A 14,900-nucleotide genomic window follows, 5' to 3' on the forward strand; every position below is an offset into this window, starting at 1 on the left:
AAAACTCATATGAACTTGTCAAAATAAAACTATCAATTGAGACTAGACTGCAAATGATTGGTGTTTGCTGGCAAATCCATTAACCAAGAAGGAACTGCTATTACCATTTTGAATTGTTTCATAATATTTCGGAAGAATTGTCTTCTTCTGTTTTTCTATTCTTTGATCATACTTAGCCTTATTGTAACACAATACTCCTAATATGGCCATAGTCATACCAAATATGTTAAGCCATGTAACTGGATTACCAAGTACGAATAATGTCACTCCTATCACAAATATACGTTTGCTAGCACTCGCTACCGCATATGTCAAAGGCGTCACAACAGATAGCATGGAAAATGCAATAATATTTTGAAACCAATTAAGTATACCATCTAGAAATAATAATCCTAATACATAATAGCTTATCCCTACGGACGGTTTTAACATCGGTTCGTACATCAAACTGTGTAAATCATACACAATCCAAATTGGAGAGAACATAAATAGAGCTAGACGACCAAGTATGTACAGCAGCCGCAAGTGATGTACGCCTGTGTCATGTAACACCTGTAGATAGAAAGTTACAAGATTAAAAACAGAAAAAGTAGATAGTTATATAGAGCCTCACAGGGAGAGAGTGGCAAGTAGCATCATGCGACTCGGTCTCCTCTGATTGGACCTGGGCATCAAAGCTCTAGTGAGACATAGTGGGGATATGTATATGGCATTCATGATATTTAGGTTAGACGACTACAAAAGTCGCAGTACGCTTATGACTGCAATTTCCTCCTCAATTTTACAATTGATAAGGTCTTTGTAAGTGATACATATTATTAATCTTGAAAGTATATACCTCCTCTATTGTACACATATATATATATATATATGAAACATTGCATCCTTGTTGTTTGTCAATGTTAAACAAAGATGATCACTGTGCCGCACTGTGTCACTTGTTGGAAGGCACACAATATGTATCACTTACATAGATCTTACCAATTGTAAAATTGAGGAGGAAATTACAGTTGTAAGCGTACTGCAACTTTTGCAGTCGTCTTACCTAAATATCATGAATGCCATATGCATGGCATACCCCCACCATGGCTCACTGGAGCTTTGATTCCCGGGTCCAATCAGAGGAGACCGAATCACGTGATGCTATTTACTACTCTCTCCCTGGGTGCATTCAGTACCACAACCGCTCACTGAGCGCTCAGTGAGCTCTTGTATCTGTTTGGTCTATATTTTTAGTTCTAACGGAATATGCCAATCAGATGCAAGAGCTCACTGAGCGCTCAGTGAGCGGTTGTAGTACTGAATGTACCCGCTGTGAGGCTCTCTAGGGCTGCGTTCGGAAACGTCACCCGAGTGCCACCGTATATCAATTTATCCTTGTTGTTCACCTAGGCTGCGTTCGGAAATATCACCCGAGTGCCTCCGTGTATTGTTTTATCCTTGTTGTTCACTCAATGTTAAATAAAGATAAGATGATACGAGAGCACTCGGGTGATGTTTCAGAACGCAGCCTTAATGTTAAATAAGGACAAGATGATACATGGGAGTACCCAGGTGATATTTCCGAACGCAGCCCAAATAATTACGGTAAATGTGAAATAATTTTTTTTTCATTGCATTATACCTTTTTCGAATAAATATTTTGCAAGGAAAACGCCATAGTGGATGCTAAGGCGCTTATCAAGCCAATCATGTTGAAACTAAGCTCTGTTAGTGTCGCTACAGCTACGCCGCCAACTATCGGTACAAGGCTCAAGTATACCTTCCATGTTTGCTGCTCCCGAAGTATTATTCTTGACAGAGCCACCGTAAAAAGAGGCATTGTAGCCTTCACTGGGACAGAGCCAAATTTCAGTTAATATATAATTAAAGATAAAACCTAAATAAGAATAAAATTAACTAAAAAAAAGATAAAGAAATGGAGAAGAGAATAGTTAGAAGGAGAAGGGAGAAAGAGGAAAAAGGCTGAGAGAAATAGAGGGAGTCAGGCTGAGGAGAGGAGGTGAAGAGAGGAGAGGAAGAGAGGATGTGAGGGAGTGAGAGCAGGAAGGAGCGGGCGGGAGGAAAGAAGAGAAAAAAAGGAAAAAGGAAAGGAAAGAAGGAGAGGATAAAAGAAAGAGATGAAAGCATGAAGGGAGAAATAAAAGAGGAGGGGGAGAGATATCTTTATTCTCTTTTTCTCTTCCTTAGAAGGAGAAAAAAAAGAGAGAAGAGATAAACATTTTTATGTAATTATATTTTCAAAAGAACGTTGACACAAACACAGTATAGGTAAGAACAGTACACGGAGAAAACGAAACACTAGTTATGTTTCCAAAGTAATATTCGAGGTGTCTATATTACAGTGTAACCGTGAAAAATGTAATAAACTATAGAATATTAAAAGTTTCGTAATTTTTCCAATTCCTGCCACTTGGACATAAATACGTTTTTGTGACATTAAGTCTGTTCGCGTTGGATGAAATCCCCAAATATTTTTGCACTTAAAATGAGATATATATTTGGCCTTGAGAAGAGAGAAAGCGAAAGTGGGGAGAATCTAGGAAAATCTGTGCGCTATCAGCATTATTCATGCACGCTTTGATTGAAACGGAACGGTTCTCTATGTAGTCTATGTGCATTATGCGTGCAACGGAACGCACCCAAGGTCTGTTCGCGTTGCATGAAATCCCCAAATATTTTTGCACTTAAAATGAGATAGATATATATTTGGCCTTGAAAAGAGAGAAAGCGAAAATGCCGAGTGCCAAAAGTGCAAACAATGCGAACAGACCTAATGATATACATGTAAATTCGTGCAGCGCTTCAGTGGCGCGTCACGCGGTGACGAGTCGTGTTTAGATACGATCCAGTAGCGCGTGCGCACGACTGGTTAGTCTATTCCCTTTTCGCATCTGGGAAATCACTAGTTACTTTCTAAATACGAGTAGTTCGTGCATAAACACGAGCGTCCATCACTCGTAAAATCGGGTTACGCCAAATATGAGCCAGTCATATCAGAAATGTTACCTACTAGTTTCGTTTTCTCCGTGTAGGTTCACTCTGTGTCGGTACCTTTGATCTGACTGCTAACCGACCGCCATGTTGTTAGCTGTGGATGAGCACCTATAAGAGCGAAATTGCTTAGCTTGCCTAGTTTCCTTCCTAGAGGAAACTGATTAGTGCGCCATATTGTTGACTGTGGAATTCGGTCACGCGCGAGGGACAACTATTAGTACCGTTTTTGGCAGAGTGAACCTACTGTTCTTACCTATACTGTAGCTCAGACATGCATTTTGACAGCTGAACCATGTTGTAATATTTTGTTGATAATATTAATTATGCGTACGTAATGTACAAATATACTTCCTACAGAAATAATTTCTTAATAAAAATATCACTGCATATTTATATGATAATTTCGATGTTGTCAAGAGTACCCTTGTGGCATCTTCACCACTTGTCATGACACCATGCCTGAGCGCGCGAAATGTCAGCTCAGTGATTCATAAACTTTAATCGCGAATAATTTGATAACTATTATATCTTCGACATTTTTTCATATTAGAATCCACTCTTAATATGAAATAGTTTGACACTGTGTATTTTAACGGTGGTTTTGACACTCTGTATTTTAATCACCCCAGGCGGATATCTCAGAAACTAAGAAAGATACAGGAAAAAGTTTTATATAAAAGTTGTAGGTTTTTTGGGGGGAAAGAAGGTAAAAATAACAGATTATGTATATGGGGCATTACCAAGGTCAGATCAAGGTCAAATCGATTTTTTTTTAATGGAACACCCTATTTTTTTATGCCAGAATTCAATAGTTGGTATCAAGAGCTTTTCAAAACACTATAATAAAATTATTTTTCATTAAGTACTTTTCGAGTTATAAGGCTTGAAGGTTACAGTATGCGGGGCAGAGCGACACTTTTTTCTGCCGGATTCGTTCATTTCGTGCAAAAATACGTCGAATGAGCCTAATTTCATTAAAATCGGAGGAAGCTCGTCTCCTTCATAATTACTAAAAATTGCTTTACCAACAAAATCAGTACTTTATAAACAAATTCTCTGATGTAAAACACAAATTCAGTGCTTCAAAACAAATTTTGTGTTTTAGGACAGAGAATTTCTTTTTAAAGTACTGATTCTTTGTATTTGTAGATCAGAAAATTTGTTTTAGAACAAAGAATATGTTTTTGAAGCACTGATTTTGTGTTTGTAGCAGACAATTTGTGTAATTAAAGCAGAGAATTATTGTTAGGAATCAATTGATATTGAACATGTGACCACAGTGCATGCTCGCATCGCAGTATTTCATGGTTGCGACAGATTTCCTAACCTAAATAGTCGTCAACTTTAATGCTTAATATCTCGGTTCGCGAGGCAGAACGACGCTATTTTCTGCCAGATTCTTTTGTTTCATGCAAAAACACATCGGTTAGGTGTATTTTTTTAATCAAAATTTGAGGTAACCGGGGTCTTTTTAACATTTATTATTTTATCAATTCGGCCGCCATTTTGGATCCGCCATGATGGATTTAAAAAATCACCGTGGGATCTTAAAGTACAACTATTTTGACGAACGATGGTGTATTTGCCGAAAATTAGAAAAATTGTTACCAGAAAACAATTTTTAAAGAAAAAAAGTCAACCATTTTTTCGTCATTTTTTTTGTTCCGTCATATTTAATTTCCACATAGTCAAAATGAAATTCTGATGATGCCATTGTAAAGAGTTATCCTAAAAACCTTAGGATACCAAGTTTCGTTGAAATATTTCATGTGTGTTAAAAATTATCTTGAAATCAAGCAAAAAATTTTGTCCTGCGCGTTAATAGGTAAGATACATTGCTATACAAATAATCGAGCGTTATTATACTTATTTGTTATAAAATAGGAATGTGACTGTAGTAGCATTTTGTCTAAAAAATCACTTATACTAGGAACGTTGTACTATACTTAGTGCCATATAATATCAAAGAATTATCATGTTTATACAGAAATTCATGTATGACATGTGATATATGACATGATGTGACACGCGTGCATATACATATAAATGAATGTGTATAAGCATATGTGGTAGATACATATGCCGTACTAGCTAGAACTGGTAAAAGTCAATAATAATCTGTGATAAGATTATGATATTTCGAGCTCGGGCATGCAAGAGTTTTTCTTTTTCTTTCCTCACACAAAGATGCTTTGTCTATCGGTGTAATGATTAGTTGTCAAAGTGTCTTTGTATGTGTAAAGGAAAGGAAAAAAAAACATTTATGCGCTTGGGCTTGAAATCCCATCACTATCAAAAGTATGTATTTCGTATGCATACCAGTGTGAGCATAAGAGACAGGTACTTTCCAAATGCTGACGTGGCTGAAGACAGTTGCCAGAAACTTGCCCAGAGCTAGAGGTACGATGAGCCGCAAGTAGTAGCTCCATGTTATGTTAGACGAATATTTCCTTACACCCCACAAATTGAAGAATAGACTGGAATACACGGTGATCGAGGTTAATTGGACCATGGTCACCGTCAGCGGATATGGAAATTTTGATAGCAGCATCTTGTCGATGACATTGCTGCTGCTGGATACCGCATACCACAATAAACATAGAAACAATATTGTTATAACCACGCGATTATTTCGTCTATCGTCCATGACGTTTCGCGCGGGAGCGCGGTCGAAACTCACGCCTAATGCGCCTAATCCTCTAAATTGGTCTTTTTAAGTTTTCACATATATGCGGTATATACATATATGCAACGCACATCGTAATTAACGCGGATTCAAGCGGAGCGGAGAACACAGACTCTGGCTACTTTCCTTTTAGGAGATACAATCGGCACGAGTCGACACAAGTGTCGTTCTATCTTTGTCACTCTCTGAATGTCAAGAAGGATAGAACGCTGCTTGCGTCGACTTGTGTCGATTTGTGTCATCAAAGCAGTGTACGTTTACACGGTCACCTTTATAGCCCGTCTACAATATACATAGTAAGCTTGGTATAAGATGTAAGAGTAAGAAATTGACCAATCATAGTCGAATATGAGAAGAATAATCGACTGTGATTGGTCAATTTCTTACTCTCGCTTCATAAACCAAGCTTACTATATGTATTGTAGACGGGCCATAAGTAAGCAAATCGGCCAATCACAGTCGAGCGTTTTAAAACCCGAGATCGTAATTTTGATTGTGATTGGCTGATTTGCTTGCGATCTTACGATTACGACTAAAATTTTTGTATATACGTGTGATGGCCTTAAGGCGTCGTCTACAATATGCGAAGTAAGTTTGGTTTAAGAAGTAAGAGCAAAGCTGGAATCAGACTACACATTGAAGATTGAGATTGAAGAGTGAAGATTAAAATTTGACCAATGAGGGCGAAGGGATTTTAGCTTCTATTGTTTTGATTGGTCAAATTTCAATCTTTCAATCTTCAATCTAAATCTTTAATGCATAGTCTGTTCCGGCTTAACACGATGAATCGTTGCATCCTTGTTGTTCGCCAATGTTAAACAAGGATGAGATGATTGCTGTGTTGCAGTGTCGCTTGTTGGAAAGCTCCCATTATTAGACATTTGCTGATATTGCAAGAATGGGTGGATGTTGCGCTGAATTTTGCAATAATTCATCCACAGAAGGATATATAATGAAAATATTTCCAAGAGATCGTGAACGTCGTGTGATATGGGCGAAAAATGTCCGTAAAGATTGGATGCCTACGGATAATTCATATCTTTGTGAGGTTAAGTATTATGTTCTTAATAAAGTCAAGCAAAATTACGAATGTATTATTAATTTTATTAAAGAAGATAATATTTAATTTCTCTGACATGGTTTTTTTTAATTGTGTTATTAAAATATAATACGTTTATATTAATGATAAGGTTAGTACGTTTCAAATATGACCAGGAGTTGACGAAAATTCTAGACCAATCAAAAGAGGCCCTCTGATTAAAGCCTGATTTATAATGGCCATAACCGTTAACTTATGCCGGTAAAGTTCAACCATACGATTTCAATGGCTGCATTCAGCGGACTCAACAGTTAAGTGAGCGTTCGCTGCTATTGACGTATTCTTCTAGATCTAAAATTATGATTGGATGATCTAAAAGAATACACCAATAACAGCGAGCGCTCACTCAACTGTTGAGTCCGCTGAATGCACCCATTGCTTTCGTTCATACTAATTTGCCGTATTAGTATGAATGAAAGCATTGAAATCCTATGGTTGAACTTTACCGGCACCGGCATAAGTTAATGGTTACGGCCATTATAAATCAGGCTTAAAGGGTCTTTAGTAGTCTTAGGGCGGAATCCATAGACAGTGCTCAAGATTCGAGATGGTCTTAGCTAGTGCATGAACCAATCAGAGAGCTAATAACTTCTTAAGACATTGCTTGAGATTAAGATCAGACTATACATTGAAGATTGAAATTGAAAAATTCAAATTTAACCAATCGAAATGAAAGGAGCTAAAATTTCTTTGTCCTTATTGGTCAAATTTCAATTTTCAACCTCAATTTTCAATGCGTAGTCTGATTCCGGCCTTAGAGGGTTTTAAGTCGTAGAAAATTAACCTCGAATATGAGAATAATCGACTATGATTGGTCAATTTTCTATGACTTAAGACCACTATTGTAGACCCTGCATAAGAATATAATCAGAAATAAGGGGATGCAGGTCATTTTATAAGTCATACGGTTACTTGTGTCAAAATGTCTGTTATTTGATCAAATTATAAGTTAATTTAGAATATTGAAGTTTAAATAAAAAATTTAACAAAAAAGAAATATTGTTCATCTTGGAGGAAATTCTTGTGCCAGCACATATAATAAAAGATAAAAAAAATTAATCGCTTAAAAAAGATGTGAATTCAATTTAATTAGTCAAATAGCTGACAAATATAATTTTTAAAAAAATTTACGAAAATATATTATAAATATTTAATTACTAATAAAATTTCATTTTATTCTTTTGTGATTCTATTGTGATTTCACACAAATAGAATAAAATTCTATCAGTAATTAAAAATTTACAGCTTTTAAAAATATTTTTAATAATTAGATTTATCAATATTTGGTTACTTGGATTGATTTTACATCATCTGGAATAGTAATTTATTTATCTTTCTGTTTTTAAAAATATTCTTTTGCGAATACAACAAACTTTTTATGTATTAACGTATCCTTTTTAAAAAAAAAAAGGATTTTTGTAGAATTATATTACATAAAAAACAATCAATGTAATAAACTTCTTCATATTTTCCTATAATAATTTGCAAGTATTTTAAATAATAATTCTAAATTTTTATTTTTAACTATTTAATAATTAACTATTTAATAATTAAATTTATGGTTCAATTCTCAATAAAAAAATATATTTTAATTGTGTTAAGAAATACCCAGTAAAGAAGAATGGATTAAAGTGGATTAAAATTTTGTCTATCCGAATGCTTGGAGTGAAGAATTGCATTTCCTATTCAAAATTTTGAATTGAAGTATGCACGAAGTATAGACAAGCTGATATTATTTTTAAATTGAAAAACATAAAAATGTGCTTCAGCCTATTCATATAAATGAATAAAAATGCATCCGGATTGAAAAGGATTCATTTCAACGTTTGCGAAAGCGTATTTCTAAAAATCCGAATTCATTTCAATCCATATTAATCTATTCTGGTTTTCTGGATACGTACATATCTGTTAACGATTTCCGTTTTTTCTCATTATGTCGATCTTTACATATACACAATATAAAACTAATAACTTTTTAAATCTTAAAATAATTATAAAAATTATCATCTTAAAGATTGCATTGGCTGCGTTCAGCAGAGGAAATTAATCAGTTAGCGCTTAGTGATTCTTTAATATAATTGGTTCTTACCTTTAGTTCTTCACTGGATCTAAGTGTAGGAACCAATTATATTGAAGAATCACTAAGCGCTGATTAGTTTTCTCTGCTGAACGCAGCCATTTCTTAAATTAAAATTAAAAAGTTCATTTACATATGTGAATATCTTCATATAATATTTCATTTAATCAATGATGATGTCCAGTTGTAATCAAAGCAGGTAAAAATATTCCTATTACTAAGAATAATATTTCTTTAACTTTAAGCCCGGTTGCAGAAAGTGTTGTACCCTCGACGCTTGGCACATGCGAATAATTACTGCTTCTTGTCATCAATTCTGGCAAAACATGTACAGTGGCTACATAAAGGAATGTTCCAGCACTAAACAACATAGCCAAACCGGTTGCATTGACATTGCTCAGCGTTTCTTTTCCTTCCTAAAGTAACACAAAAGTTATAATTAAAATTTATGATTACAAAATTAATCTTTATACAACAAGAAATGATAACGAAAAAAATTAATAACTGAAGAACATAAGAACTATATATTAAATTGAAATTCTTAAGATACATCGCGTGTGTGCGCGTATATGTGTGCACGCGCGTGTCACATACTATTAAGATACATTTTTACGAGCTGCTCAAACCGACCTTTTCAGCGACAAAAAGAATTACATGGTTAAAATTGATCATCAATTTTGATTACGCGATCCTTTATGTCATTGAAACAGCCGGTTTGAGCGGCTCGTAAAAATGTACCTTCGAAGTATAGAAAGATTTCAACAAATAATATTTATTTGACCTTGAGCGCAAGTAAACAGGGTGTCTCACAATCTCCAATAATTTCATGTCGTATTCTGAAAGTAAAATAGAATAAAAAATCCTAATACGAAAATGTCGAGGTCACAATAGTTTTTAAGTCATATAATTGATTAAAGATAGTAATATAGAAGAATCTGCGCGCTCAAGCCAATAGTTACATGCGCATCGATCAGATACTAATTACACACAGTTAATACTCATTACTACTACACAATGCATTCATATTGTCCATTTTATGATTATTCATAGCATTAGCAATTATTGTTAGAATTATTAGACCTAACAGTTTCATACTTAAAAAACAAGGTCTTTTGTGGTTTTTACATGAAAAATAATTATAAAACTTAATTTATTTTTTCTTATTTTTTATATCGTGAGTTGAGTGAAATTGTAAAATTATAACAAACCAAGAAAATAAGATTAAATCGCCCATATTTTTTAAATAGTTTAAATCTTTCTTAAAATCTTGATGTATTAAAATTATACAATTTTACTTCTTTCAGGACTTGAAAACTTAGGAAAGTTTTCATTTGTGAAGAAATAATAAGTAAACAATTTTCGTAAATCTTTTTTTTAGAAGCAAAAACAAATATCAATTTTTTGAAAAAAAGCATTAGATATAATAATTTCTTGTATGAAAATTTAATGTAGATTAGTAAAATATTTAAGTTTTTGTTAAAACAAGCAATAATTTGCACATAATGTAGAATTTATTAATAATAATCTTATCAATATTAAGGGGATCTTAAAGCCACCTGTATTTCCGATTTACTAAATCGTAATTTTCCAGGATTAAAGTATAAGCATTAATACGTATTTGTGAGGTGGAGTTTATGCCGAGAACGACCAAAAATTTCGAAATTGATATATTTTTTACCATTTCTTGTTAGTAACATGGTGTCTCAAACTGTCAAGTCGTGACAACATTTGTTTGAAAGTTTTGCAACCTGTACTTTATACAAAATAGTGATCCACAAACACGTAGTTTGCACGAACAAACAACGTCGAGTTCTTAGAATTAGTCTTAGACGCTTTATCGCGACAAATTTGTTATACGAAAATTGACACGAATGTGCGACTAAATGTATCATAGGTGCGTGAGATATTAATGTGGTAGTATATAAAGACATGTCGGTGCGCTGAAAAAACAGCGACATCTAGTGACTTTGTAGGAGCTCGAGCTTCGCTTTAGGATATATTATCTGGGGGTCTATTCTTGAAAAGAAATGTATATTTTCGTATACATTTCTTTTCAAGAAAGTCTAGGGAAATATTACAGTATATGTTACGTATACTATAGTATTTTCCTAGTTTTTCGTATAAGTTTCTTTTCAAGAATAGAGCCCCTGATACGAATACGTAATGAATATGTGACTATATACATATAATCAGCTGTCTTAAATACATAAAAAAAGAAAATATAAAGCACATATTTACGAGGAGCATTCCAAAAGTAAGTTTCCCTATCGTAAATTAAAAAAAACCAGTTATACGAATAGCTTATGCATTGTAGGGTTTTTTCTTTTGAATATGTTGGCAACATTTTTGCAGTCAGAGTTGCCTTCACTGCAGCCATTGTTAGCTGAGTAAAAGTTATTTATTAATAAATTTTTTTTATACGTATAAAAATTCAATTTCGATAATCTTGTATTTAATGTATATGTACAGACGAACAGTAAAGCATCCTAATAATTCTAATTGGTTGATCCCCACTTTATTACTTTTCCGAGATTCCGTTTTCCGAAATGTCCGATTGTCATGGGACAGCACCCTAACACTTCCTTACTTTAGAAAAGATGGTGGACGGAAATAAGAATGAATTCAAAATTTATGAGTCTTCTTAAAGAACAGACTTAACCCTTGAGAATGAAAAAAAAAACTTTTAAGTACGTCCCCATTTTTCACAGAGTTAACTTATTTGAAGTTATACAAAATTTTGGTATAAATTGTTGTGATAATTTTGTTGACGAGTGTATTTTGGCACATATAACATTTAATAACATCAGATCACTGTATTAATCTTTATACAAAACTAAACAAAATTGTATGATTGTCAATATATATCCCATTTATAGGTCCTGCAATGCTTGCTGTACCCTGTGTGCAAGAACCATTATTTTTCATCATAGTCTCCTTTAGAAACTCGCTTTCAAAAAATATTTTATTAGTGTTCATTAAAACACGGGTAAAATTTCTCATAATGCCGCACGTTTTATTCTATCTTGGTTTTCAAATACGAGAAACTGAACTTCACCACGTCCGTCTGGTGGCGATCCCGTACTGCTTACGACTAAGTGATGAAAAATATTAAAATAACGGAAAGATATCTTTTTCATGTTGTCTTATCAATAATAAGAGAAGATATCTTTTAGTTAATTTTTCGCTTTGCCGAAGAGATATCCATAGAAAGATATCTTTTTTAAGTTGTCTTTTCGATGAACTAAAAACCATCTTATGGACATCTTTTCATCCTGTCAAAGAGATAACCTAAAAACGATATCTTTTCATAACTTTTTTTTAGACATCTTTTCGCTTTGTCGAACAACTGAAAAAGATATCTTTTCGTTATCTTTTAGTATTTTGTGTCTGGGAGAATTTACAAGAAATCCATTAAGTTGAGACATCAGGTCTATTCTTTTTAACTAAAGTTCTTGCACGATTCAACTTTTTTTCTTTTCGCTCTACACTGGAAAAAAAAAGAGAAAAGATGAACTGTCAAAAAAGTTCAGTTAAAAAGAATAGGTCTATAGTTAAGTAAACACGTACCTGATGAATCTTTTAAATCCATTTTTTTTCAATACAAAACCTCATAAAAATATTTTATTCTATATTTTAGACTTATTTTTTAATGTGGATTCCCTTCCCGGTTGTACCATCAATTTACGAATACCCTATTTTTATAATATTAAAAATAAAAATAAAAGTAAATAAAAATAAAATGTAATATAATTTAAAACTAATGCCCTGAAATATTGAAATTTAGTAAAAGCAAAATAAAAAGTTTTAGTGACAATAGTAATAATAGTCCAGTTCAGTGACAAAAACACTATAATATGCACAAAATATATGAAACTAATTAATGTTCTTATACAGAGGCAAGATCATTTAATACACTAATAATATTTATACTTAACAACAAATAACATATTTACCCCATAACTATATTAAGAGAAGTATTAAAAAAATATTCTCAAAAATTTTTTCTTATCATTAATGAAACTCTAAATATATTTGACTCTCTTTTCAACAAATATTAAACGCATTACAATTATAAATATTAAAAATCATTCGTTTATCTATAATTTTATTTATCACATACAAAAACTTGCTTAAAAGAAAAAACATAACATAACAATAGAAAAATAAATAAATTTCTTAAAATAAAAATTTATTATAAAAGAAAAATTATATCATGTAATAAAGCTTTTATTCTTATGAAAACTGCATATATTTGAATTAAGTTTAAACAAGAATAATTCTTTCATTAATCTTGTTTAAAGTATCAATATTGTTATCCTACTACATAAACAAAATCCTGTGATTTTACAATCTACATTAACTGAATCATAACTTTATCTAAAAATTTATTTTAGACTTCGTTTACTAACATAAAAAATAAGCCAGAAAAAATTAACTAATGTTCGAATGCTTGCTCAGTGGTTGTTCAATTACACAATTTATCGTATTAATAAATATTATCACAATTTATCATATTTCGAATACTATTTTCAATGTTAGGATACATATACATAGGGTTTGAAAACCTATTATAGAAACGCTTACATTTTGCATTACTCACCTTTCCAATTCCGAAATATGTCATAAGTGCAAGACATGGTGCCGCAAGAGAAAAAATTAATAAATGTCTGCTTATCCTTTTTTTATCTACGCCTTCATGAAGAAGAAATGATACAAGTCCAAATGCAGCTGGTGCCTAAAAGAAAATTTAAAATTTTTTAATAACTGACGACAAAAGGACACAATTACATTAATATTACATTTTCTATTATATTAAGTTCTTATTAACTGTCAATTGTTATAAGATTGTATGATTAAAAATTTTACTTTGTGCAACATTATTGCCAAAAAAACTATCATTTCAACATCAGTTTGAGATGTAGTAGCAGCAGCTCCTAATGCAACTCCATCAACTGCTGCATGTACTACAAGACCTAAAGTTGCTGTAACACTTTTTTGTCTTCCATCACTTTTTTTTGCTGAACATTGATCAATCAAAAGCATAAATACAAAACCAAGCACTAAACTAATTCCAATTAAAGAATGTAAATCACCTGTAAGAACAGAATTATCTAAAAATATCAATTTAAATATATAAAAATACAATTATATAAACTATTTTAAGAAAATAATAATAAATATAATAAATTACATACCATGTAATTGTTTTTCATTAGTAATTTCGCCAGTAAATAAAGCTCTTATACCTTCAGGTATAATCACTGCTAATGCAGTTCCAACAAGAAGACCTGCTCCTAATACCGATACTAATTGTAATTTATCCTATAGAAAATAAATATGTATACTACATAACCATATGGCATGTTTTGATATATTTAAAAATCGAATATGCAGAATACAAAAATCATTTATTATAAAAAATTATCTTACTTCAGACAAACTCATGACTAATGGTAATGATCCAGCCAAACATGAGCCAACCAGCATAACAAGAGTAAGTATCCATAACATTGCTCCCTTTTCCATTATTTTCTCTTAATAACGAAAGGAACTATTAATTCCCAATATTACATTATTAATTAATTAAACACGTATGTAAAGCAATAAGAATGGTTAACTGCATGTTAAACATAAATCATAAACTTTCTCTTCAACTGATCTATTCCACTTATATATCATATGTATATATGTAACAGTTTTATAGTAAATAAAAATATACATATAAAACAACATCAATGACTTCTTCTCTCTCTCTCTGTTCTGACTTCTGTTTCCAAACAGACACAATTCAATAATTTCAATGATTGATACACGTGAGCATTATTAAAACCATAACATACAATTACTAGAAAGGAGACATAAGAAAAGATATGAAACCTGAAGACTAGAGACCCTATAATGGGTGTATTCCGAACGGGTTAGCTTAGCATATTTTTTCCCCTAGATGATGGCAATTCCGTGACTAAGGGTGAAATCACACGGTGCGGAAAAAGACTGCGGAATAGAGAATGCGTCATTGAAGCAACCAATCAACGCTATTC

At 32.5% G+C, this 14,900-nt stretch overlaps 2 protein-coding genes across 4 annotated transcripts; both read right to left on the bottom strand.

Annotated features, from left to right (window-relative positions):
- Positions 1–5,855, bottom strand: LOC108724177 (solute carrier family 35 member E1 homolog). 2 transcript variants are annotated; one of them, XM_018450398.1, is made up of 4 exons: positions 5,678–5,855; positions 5,317–5,570; positions 1,625–1,833; positions 1–552 (listed from the first exon to the last, which is right to left on the bottom strand). In XM_018450398.1, the coding sequence occupies exons 2-4, from the start codon at positions 5,546–5,548 to the stop codon at positions 43–45; spliced, it is 951 nt and encodes a 316-aa protein (XP_018305900.1). In that variant the 5' UTR covers positions 5,549–5,570; positions 5,678–5,855; the 3' UTR covers positions 1–42. The 2 variants fall into 2 exon arrangements, with proteins under 2 accessions (XP_018305900.1, XP_018305899.1); XM_018450397.1 differs by lacking the exon at positions 5,678–5,855 and having other exon boundaries at positions 10–552; positions 5,317–5,644.
- A 2,384-nt stretch (positions 5,856–8,239) lies between these two features.
- On the bottom strand, positions 8,240–14,485 carry Zip102B (Zinc/iron regulated transporter-related protein 102B). Of its 2 annotated transcripts, none has more exons than XM_018450400.1 (6): positions 14,290–14,485; positions 14,055–14,181; positions 13,726–13,952; positions 13,460–13,594; positions 8,993–9,275; positions 8,240–8,254 (listed from the first exon to the last, which is right to left on the bottom strand). In XM_018450400.1, exons 1-5 carry the CDS (start codon positions 14,383–14,385, stop codon positions 9,027–9,029), a joined length of 834 nt encoding a protein of 277 aa, XP_018305902.1. In that variant the 5' UTR covers positions 14,386–14,485; the 3' UTR covers positions 8,240–8,254; positions 8,993–9,026. The 2 variants fall into 2 exon arrangements, with proteins under 2 accessions (XP_018305902.1, XP_018305903.1); XM_018450401.1 differs by having other exon boundaries at positions 13,726–13,877; positions 14,290–14,484.
- Positions 14,486–14,900: the final 415 nt, after the last annotated feature.

Source organism: Mycetomoellerius zeteki, unplaced genomic scaffold (genome assembly GCF_001594055.1).
Source record: "Mycetomoellerius zeteki isolate Tzet28-1 unplaced genomic scaffold, Tzet1.0 scaffold28, whole genome shotgun sequence".
Taxonomy (NCBI): Eukaryota; Metazoa; Arthropoda; class Insecta; order Hymenoptera; family Formicidae; genus Mycetomoellerius; species Mycetomoellerius zeteki.

What these genes read in the sequence shown, in the direction of transcription:
- LOC108724177 (XM_018450397.1), bottom strand. Translation starts at nt 5,644, where the DNA reads ATGGACGATAGACGAAATAATCGCGTGGTTATAACAATATTGTTTCTA. An exon ending in TGTCTCTTATGCTCACACTG is followed by an intron (nt 1,834 to 5,316) that starts GTATGCATACGA and finishes GCTCTGTCCCAG; the next exon opens with TGAAGGCTACAATGCCTCTT. An exon ending in AAAATATTTATTCGAAAAAG is followed by an intron (nt 553 to 1,624) that starts GTATAATGCAAT and finishes TTCTATCTACAG; the next exon opens with GTGTTACATGACACAGGCGT.
- Zip102B (XM_018450400.1), bottom strand. Translation starts at nt 14,385, where the DNA reads ATGGAAAAGGGAGCAATGTTATGGATACTTACTCTTGTTATGCTGGTT. An exon ending in TAGTCATGAGTTTGTCTGAA is followed by an intron (nt 14,182 to 14,289) that starts GTAAGATAATTT and finishes TATTTTCTATAG; the next exon opens with GATAAATTACAATTAGTATC. An exon ending in TGGCAATAATGTTGCACAAA is followed by an intron (nt 13,595 to 13,725) that starts GTAAAATTTTTA and finishes ATTTTCTTTTAG; the next exon opens with GCACCAGCTGCATTTGGACT.